General features: G+C 31.6%; 1 protein-coding gene across 11 annotated transcripts in view; it reads right to left on the bottom strand.

Annotated features, from left to right (window-relative positions):
- LOC137627039 (sodium-independent sulfate anion transporter-like) overlaps nt 1–10,000 on the bottom strand; it is a 477,203-nt gene that overhangs the window by 116,060 nt on the left and 351,143 nt on the right. For all 11 annotated transcript variants that reach the window (XM_068358087.1, XM_068358069.1, XM_068358033.1 and 8 more), the window contains one exon: nt 9,508–9,593. In XM_068358087.1, the coding sequence (XP_068214188.1) occupies nt 9,508–9,546 (39 nt within the window). In that variant the 5' untranslated portion in view covers nt 9,547–9,593. The remainder of the gene's footprint in view (nt 1–9,507; nt 9,594–10,000) is intronic.

Raw genomic sequence — 10,000 nt, 5'->3', positions numbered from 1 at the left:
TGAAGTGCAACGAACCTCAACTGTTTCCCTTACAACAAAAATATTAATGTTCATACTCTAAGGCTGTAAAGAAGAATTAAGAATACATTCTTAGTTTTATCATATAGTTGATTTTTTTCTTCCACCGCATTCATTTTTGCTTTACATTGATTTATGGAAAATCCAACATTAACATTTCCTGTATGACATCATTCATTATTTGATTAATTAAATGAAGATTAGAGATGATTATTGCTGTATTAAATTCCCTCCCTCAATATCCAACTCATTTCGTCATCCAAGATAAACAAATCTCAAAAATACTAAACTCAAACGAATTAAGTTCTTATAGATTATGAAAAGCAAAATCATAACATGTGCAAAAGGATTAATAAATACACAAACACACACACACACACACACACACACACACACATATATATATATATATATATATATATATATATATATATATATATATATATATATATATATATGCGTAATAATCACAGGAAAACGTGATGCTCAGATGCAGAAGAACCACAGGGAAAATGAAAATACGAAATATACGCTTAAGTCCTGACTAGTTTCGTGATACTTCTTCAGAGGACTGATTTATTTAGAGAGGTTTCTTTACATTTTATAGGGAAAGCAAAGGTACGAACATACATGTAGAAATTTAAAGAACAATGACACTCCCTTACCAGCTACCTGGGCTTCGGCAGGTGTTAAGTGGGCGGAGTCCCCAAGCTCATTAGACACCTGCCAGAAAGGGTCAATTCTAGTGGCGGGTAAATTCTTGTTTTTCAGTACAGTTTATTGATATGAAAACACGGTAGCCTTATCTATATAAATACATAAGCAAAACATACACATACATACATATATATATACATATACACATACATATACATATATACATATATACACACATACATACATATATATATATATATATATATATATATATATATATATATATATATATATGTATACATACACATACATATACACATACATACATACACATACATACATATGTACATATACATTTATATACATACAACATTAATATCATAAACATATAATCATGTATATATCAATACTTATATCTAGCATAACACTATTAGTGCCAATATACTTATGCATACTATATAAAATAATTGTACCCTTTAATGAATGGTAGCTTAGGTCTAAATATAAATTTCACAGCGACGTTAATTATTCACAATACATTCAATTCTACATTAAGTGGTTAATGTTTTTTTTTATATAGCTTACAAATCTCTTTACATATAAAGGCGTCGAGTTTATACATTCCATGACCAATATTCAAGTTGTTTTCAAAGGTTTCTTTTATGAAACTGGACTCTATGATGTTTCTTTCCACTAAGTTATTTGAATGAACCAATTTCTTTGCACCTGTCCAATTAATGGTGTGATTTTTATCTCTAACGTAAGCAAAGAGTGCATTATTATCTTGAGCATACCTGACACTTTTCTTATGTTGTTCAATTCTCTTTTCTAGGGCTTTACCAGTTTGACCAATATAGTATTTTTCACAAGCATTGCATGGAATACGATATACACATCCCTTGGTAAAGTCAGGAGAATTCTTTATTAATGCTGTTTTTATTGTATTTTTACTCTTAAATGCTACATTTACATTGAAGTTTTTTAACAGTTGGGGAATTTCTTTAAAAGAATTACAATAAGGTAGTACAAGTAAATTTTGTGTGTTGTAGTTTTTTCTGTTATCATTACCGAAAAAAGTCTTTTTTGCTGTTCTTAGGGCATCATCTAACACAATTTCAGGATACTTTAGTTTTTTACCTATTGCTCTAATCCCATTTATTTCGTCATCAATATATTCAGGGCTGCAGATTCGAAATGCTCTTAAAAACATAGAAGTAAATACAGATTTCTTAACTTTGTTGCCTTGGTTTGAGTAATAATGGACATATGCCGAGATATTCATTGGCTTTCTGTATACACTAAACTTAAGACTATTGTTACATCTATGTATGCGACAGTCCAAAAAAGTTAGGGTACAATTATTCTCCAGCTCCATAGTGAAATTTATTGATGGTACCAAACTATTCAGTCTAAGAAAAAAGTCATCTAAATTTTCATTTCCTGGCCACACACATATTATGTCGTCAATATATCGAAACCATTTTACATTGTTAGGTATGATGTTATTTAAGATTCTGCTTTCAAAAAATTCCATATATAGATTGCTTAATACTGGGGATAAAGGGTTTCCCATAGCCATACCAAATGTTTGTGCATAAAATCTCCCATTAAATTCAAATTTACAATCTTTTATACATAGTTTAATTAATTCTATTAAAGTGTGTTTGGAAAATGGTAGATTCAATTGTCTATTATCTAAGGTTTCAGATAAAAATTCCAACATGTCATCAATAGGTACTTTAGTGAATAGTGAGACTACATCAAAACTGACAAGCCTACAGGTACTGGTAATCTGTACTTCATTCAGTTTGTTAATCAAGTCTACATTATTTTTTATATTTGAATATGAAATGGTGCCAACTAAAGGATTGAGGATATTCACAAGGTACTTAGATAATTTATATGCTGCTGAACCTACAGAGCTAATTATTGGCCTAGCGTGATAATTTGGCTTATGAGTTTTAATAGTTCCATACATATATGGCAATGTTGGTGATATTTTACAAACCTTTTTTATCAGATCTTCATTCCCTTTTATTAACTCTTTCACTTTTTTGTTGTAATTACTATTCACAAACTCAATTGGATTTTTTCTTGATTCCATGTATGTGTTTTCATCACTCAAGAGGTTTTCCATTTTTTCTATATAATCATTTTTATTCAAGATTACCAGTGCTCCAGATTTATCGGCTTTTGTCAGTTTAATATTTCTATCTTGCTTCAATTCGGCAATTGCTCTCTTGAATCTTTTTGGGCAATTTGGAACCACTGGTTTTTTCACATTGCTGTATATAATACCCTTAATCATATTTACTTCTTCTACAGAAATATCACTGAATTTTTCCAGGTTACACACTCCATTTGTAATTTCTACACTATTCACTGCACTTGATGACATCGAGAAATTTAAACCATATCCCAAGGCACACTTCACATTTTTATCCAAAATTTTATTTGACAGATTAACCACACATTCTGGATTAACGTTTGCAGTCCACGGGCTACTTTCTATCAATGCATTGAGTTTCGTGTCATGCTTTTGTTTGAGTTTTCTATACACTTTTTCGTTCATTTCTCCATAGCAGAAACCTCGAAGTGGGTCTTTCCAATCCGTTGGTACTGAAGCTTCAAAATGTCTCCTTTTTCTTGTTAGGTCTTCAAACGCTCTTCGGTTTTTAATTTTCATTGAATTTATATGTTTCTCTAATATACTTTTCTGTATATCACCAAATGGTTGATCTTCTATTTCCAATAGGGATTTCGTTATCATGCATTTCGGAATGACTTGTTCCTCCCAGCATTCACGAAGAAACCGCAGGTGTTCTTTAGTAGTATGGGCGCGTGTGAGGGCGTCTGTAAATTCTCTAATAATGTATACCAAGAAAAGCATATAAATTCAATGAAAATTAAAAACCGAAGAGCGTTTGAAGACCTAACAAGAAAAGGGAGACATTTTGAAGCCTCAATACCAACGGATTGGAAAGACCCACTTCGAGGTTTCTGCTATGAAGAAATGAACGAGAAAGTGTATAGAAAACTCAAACAAAAGCATGACACAAAACTCAATGCATTGATAGAAAGTAGCCCGTGGACTGCAAACGTTAATCCAGAATGTGTGGTTAATCTGTCAAATAAAATTTTGGATAAAAATGTGAAGTGTGCCTTGGGATATGGTTTAAATTTCTCGATGTCATCAAGTGCAGTGAATAGTGTAGAAATTACAAATGGAGTGTGTAACCTGGAAAAATTCAGTGATATTTCTGTAGAAGAAGTAAATATGATTAAGGGTATTATATACAGCAATGTGAAAAAACCAGTGGTTCCAAATTGCCCAAAAAGATTCAAGAGAGCAATTGCCGAATTGAAGCAAGATAGAAATATTAAACTGACAAAAGCCGATAAATCTGGAGCACTGGTAATCTTGAATAAAAATGATTATATAGAAAAAATGGAAAACCTCTTGAGTGATGAAAACACATACATGGAATCAAGAAAAAATCCAATTGAGTTTGTGAATAGTAATTACAACAAAAAAGTGAAAGAGTTAATAAAAGGGAATGAAGATCTGATAAAAAAGGTTTGTAAAATATCACCAACATTGCCATATATGTATGGAACTATTAAAACTCATAAGCCAAATTATCACGCTAGGCCAATAATTAGCTCTGTAGGTTCAGCAGCATATAAATTATCTAAGTACCTTGTGAATATCCTCAATCCTTTAGTTGGCACCATTTCATATTCAAATATAAAAAATAATGTAGACTTGATTAACAAACTGAATGAAGTACAGATTACCAGTACCTGTAGGCTTGTCAGTTTTGATGTAGTCTCACTATTCACTAAAGTACCTATTGATGACATGTTGGAATTTTTATCTGAAACCTTAGATAATAGACAATTGAATCTACCATTTTCCAAACACACTTTAATAGAATTAATTAAACTATGTATAAAAGATTGTAAATTTGAATTTAATGGGAGATTTTATGCACAAACATTTGGTATGGCTATGGGAAACCCTTTATCCCCAGTATTAAGCAATCTATATATGGAATTTTTTGAAAGCAGAATCTTAAATAACATCATACCTAACAATGTAAAATGGTTTCGATATATTGACGACATAATATGTGTGTGGCCAGGAAATGAAAATTTAGATAACTTTTTTCTTAGATTGAATAGTTTGGTACCATCAATAAATTTCACTATGGAGCTGGAGAATAATTGTACCCTACCTTTTTTGGACTGTCGCATACATAGATGTAACAATAGTCTTAAGTTTAGTGTATACAGAAAGCCAACGAATATATCGGCATATGTCCATTATTACTCAAACCAAAGCAACAAAGTTAAGAAATCTGTATTTACTTCTATGTTTTTAAGAGCATTTCGAGTCTGCAGCCCTGAATATATTGATGACGAAATAAATGGGATTAGAGCAATAGGTAAAAAACTAAAGTATCCTGAAATTGTGTTAGATGATGCCCTAAGAACAGCAAAAAAGACTTTTTTCGGTAATGATAACAGAAAAAACTACAACACAAAATTTACTTGTACTACCTTATTGTAATTCTTTTAAAGAAATTCCCCAACTGTTAAAAAACTTCAATGTAAATGTAGAATTTAAGAGTAAAAATACAATAAAAACAGCATTAATAAAGAATTCTCCTGACTTTACCAAGGGATGTGTATATCGTATTCCATGCAATGCTTGTGAAAAATACTATATTGGTCAAACTGGTAAAACCCTAGAAAAGAGAATTGAACAACATAAGAAAAGTGTCAGGTATGCTCAAGATAATAATGCACTCTTTGCTCACGTTAGAGATAAAAATCACACCATTAATTGGACAGGTGCAAAGAAATTGGTTCATTCAAATAACTTAGTGGAAAGAAACATCATAGAGTCCAGTTTCATAAAAGAAACCTTTGAAAACAACTTGAATATTGGTCATGGAATGTATAAACTCGACGCCTTTATATGTAAAGAGATTTGTAAGCTATATAAAAAAAACATTAACCACTTAATGTAGAATTGAATGTATTGTGAATAATTAACGTCGCTGTGAAATTTATATTTAGACCTAAGCTACCATTCATTAAAGGGTACAATTATTTTATATAGTATGCATAAGTATATTGGCACTATATAGTGTTATGCTAGATATAAGTATTGATATATACATGATTATATGTTTATGATATTAATGTTGTATGTATATAAATGTATATGTACATATGTATGTATGTGTATGTATGTATGTGTATATGTATGTGTATGTGTATATATATACATATATATATATGTGTGTGTATGTATATATATATATATATATATATATATATATATATATATGTATGTATGTGTGTATATATGTATATATGTATATGTATGTGTATATGTATATATAAATGTATGTATGTGTATGTTTTGCTTATGTATTTATATAGATAAGGCTACCGTGTTTTCATATCAATAAACTGTACTGAAAAACAAGAATTTACCCGCCACTAGAATTGACCCTTTCTGGCAGGTGTCTAATGAGCTTGGGGACTCCGCCCACTTAACACCTGCCGAAGCCCAGGTAGCTGGTAAGGGAGTGTCATTGTTCTTTAAATTTCTACATGTATGTTCGTACCTTTGCTTTCCCTATAAAATGTAAAGAAACCTCTCTAAATAAATCAGTCCTCTGAAGAAGTATCACGAAACTAGTCAGGACTTAAGCGTATATTTCGTATTTTCATTTTCCCTGTGGTTCTTCTGCATATATATATATATATATATATATATATATATATATATATATATATATATATATATATATACACACACAATAATTAGAACGGTGGTTGTAAAGCCAAATAATATTTAGTAATACTCTTTTTCATCCTGGAAGGAATATACCCTCACATTAACTTTATTGTTGATGCAGACACGAAAACTATATACATACATACATACATACATACATATATATATTTATGTAGGTGTATATCTAATATAATATATACATATATATATATATATATATATATATATATACATATAAATATATATATATATATATATATATACATATATACATACACACACACACACACATATATATATATATATATATATATATATATATATATATGTGTGTGTGTGTGATCTACCTTGTAATTTTCATTACTTTCTCGGAAACTTTCAACAATCAATGTTATAGTATCCCAAGTATTATTTGATATCCATGACTTTCTCTTTGTAACTGCGTGGCCCATGCTAAGTATTTCAGTATTGATAGTGAGGTCAAAAGAAAAGCCAGGAATGACTGGAGAGAGTATTTACACAGTAACGCAGATGAGGCTGACAAAGCTATGAATTCAGGAAGTGGCTATGGTGTAAGAATTTCTCATAGAATTATTAATGAAATATCAACCGGGGCAAAGAAGAAGCATATACCCATCGAAAAGAGAGATGGATCTGTTATAACAACAGAAGATGAAGAAAGACAACGTTGGGTGGTACGCTTTAGTGAGGTCATGAATAGGAGATACAAATGAATGAATTCAGTGTGTTTGAAGTCGAAGCTATCCTCAAAACACTAAAGATATGGAAAGCCCCTGGATACGATGGAATAACTGCAGAGATGATACTGGCCGAAAATTAATCGACTCCCAGAATACTTACAAGATTATTTTGTAGAATGTGGCATGAAGAGATAAAACCTGATGAATGAGAGTTGGGAATCTTGGTGAATATGGCAAAAAATGAGACCTGACTTGATTGCAATAATTATATACCTGTTGTTATGAAAATATATAGTATGCTTATTCTAAAGAGACTGGAGAGAAAGATTGATGAAAAGCTGAGAGATGAACAAGCTCGATTTAGAAAAGGTAGAAGTTGCACTGACCAAATTTTCATTTTGAGACTTTTGTACAGCAATGCGTAGAATATAGATATCCACTTTTGATGGCATTTGTGGACTATGAAAAAGCCTTTGATAGTGTGCACCGACTAATTTTGAGGAGATTCCTGCGTTATTATGGAATTCCTATTAAATATGTAAATTTGATTAAGTCTGTTCATGCGCAAAGCAAGTGCAAAGTCAATGTTAACGGAGTCTTATCAAATTAATTTCCAGTGAACAACGGAGTACTTCAAGAGAATGTTTGGTCATCTATGTTGTTTATCCTCCTCATGGATTTTGTAAAGTCTAGAACACTCGGAGATGGTGGAGAAGGATTGGACTGGATTGGTTATAGAAATTTAGCAAACCTAGAGTATGCTGATGATGCTGTCCTTGTTAGCAGAACACCACAGGATTTGAAATGCTTGCTTACCATAATGCATGAAATATCACAAGAGGTTGGGCTCAAGATATATAGTTGAAAGACAGATGATGAGAACGAAGTATGCAATGAAGTTGAAATATCATTGGGAGTAGAAATAATTAACGAGGTAGAATCATTTAAGTATCTAGGAACTATGATCTCCAATACAGGGTCATTAAAATTGAAGATTAGTGAAAGATTAAAAAAACAAATCAGACAATGGCTAGGTTACGTAAAATTTGGAAATCAAATCGCCTGAAATTACACATAAAAATCAGGCTACCTATTAGGCAAGTGAGACCGGTGTTACTGTATGAACATGAATCTAGGTATGACAATGAAACAATATCCAACAGATTTTGTAGATTTGACAACAAAGCCCTCAGAAGAATATTGGGAGTTAAATGGCAGGTCAGGATTAGTAATGAAACTATAAGAGATTACTCGAGTGCCATATGTGGATGAGATTATGGTGAGGGGTAGATGAAGATAGTTTGGACATACTCTTCGTACTCCCCAGGAGAGATTAGTTAAACTTACTTCCAACTGGGCTCCACATGGCACTAAAAGAGTTGGAAGACCTAGACCTACATGGCTGAGGACTATGAAGCTCAAAGTATGAGATGATGAATGGAGAAGTATTGAATAAAAAAGCTCCAGATACGAGACGACTAGCGAAATCTAACCGAGGCCCTTTGCGTCAATAGGCACAGGAGGTGATGATGATGATGATAAAAGCAAACAATTTGTAATTTACGATTCTTCTCTTGAATCCGATTTTTTTTCAAGGAAAAAACGATAATAATCCCATCCGATAACACAAATCGAAGGTCAACATGTTATCCTCAGACTCAAACCGTTGTTGAATGTAGAAGTTACACTGTGATGGGTTTATCGTGGAAAATGAGTCCACCCACACTTATGTCATCAGATTAATCGCTAAATAGACGGGTTCATCGTTTAACACTCATTAACTTATCATTGACTGATAATACTTCCTACCCTTGAAAGTAACCTTGATCCAACAAATTCCTTGGATCATCTGGATCATGATTTGGAGATACCAAAAACATAATTGGTCAAGGAAAATTTGTGTTAGTTTTAAGTTGGATATTTTAATGCGTAAGAGAAACCAGATTCGATAATTAGATTGATTGCCAAATTACCTAAATTATATTAAAAAACTATTTTAGATTTATTTTGATTATTTCTGTGAGGGAAAGAAAGACGAATAAATGGCACAAGCATTGAAAAACTATCTGTCGAGAAGCACAGAATGATGATATGACCAAAATATTATCCCAATACATGTAAAAGTAATAAAAGTATTGCAAACAATGTCATTTTTATCCCGATCCCAAAGATCACAGTGATATCCTTTAACTACATTATATAAATTTCAATACATGACATTCTCGTTGCATGTTACAGACATGACGTTGAAAACATATTCACATTGATGTACTAAAATCGATACCTTCTAAATAGCCGATGAAACCATCATCTTACCTTGACAGACTCGGCCACACCTGCGTCGTTTCTTTCCATCTTCTGTACGACGGGTTTTGCCTGCAGCAAGCAGTGCCCAGCCTCCCCTGAAAAGAATGGTCAAATAATAAAAGGCGTCAACAAGATGTACAAAAGGTATTGGTGCTGTATTTGCCTGACGCAATAAAAATAAATCATGATAAATACTTAAAAACATCAAATGGACTAAGTTGATGCCTGGCTACCACGGCACCAACCCCCATACATTTATGAGCTTAAAAAAAAAAAAAAAAAAAAAAAAAAAAAAAAAAAAAAAAAAAAAAAAAAAAAAGGTATCTTCACGCTTCGAAATTTACTCCTTAATTCAAAAATTCAAATTCAAAACCTATTGTCTAGTCTACATAGAATAATTCAGTATAAACACAAACACGTATATATTCATACATATACATTGATACATATATTTATGTATAAATATATACACTATATATATATATATATATATATATATATA

This window comes from Palaemon carinicauda, chromosome 2 (genome assembly GCF_036898095.1).
Source record: "Palaemon carinicauda isolate YSFRI2023 chromosome 2, ASM3689809v2, whole genome shotgun sequence".
NCBI classification, from domain to species: Eukaryota; Metazoa; Arthropoda; class Malacostraca; order Decapoda; family Palaemonidae; genus Palaemon; species Palaemon carinicauda.
The sequence above is the reverse complement of the archived record's forward strand: the minus strand, read 5'-3'. Positions and strand labels throughout refer to the sequence as shown.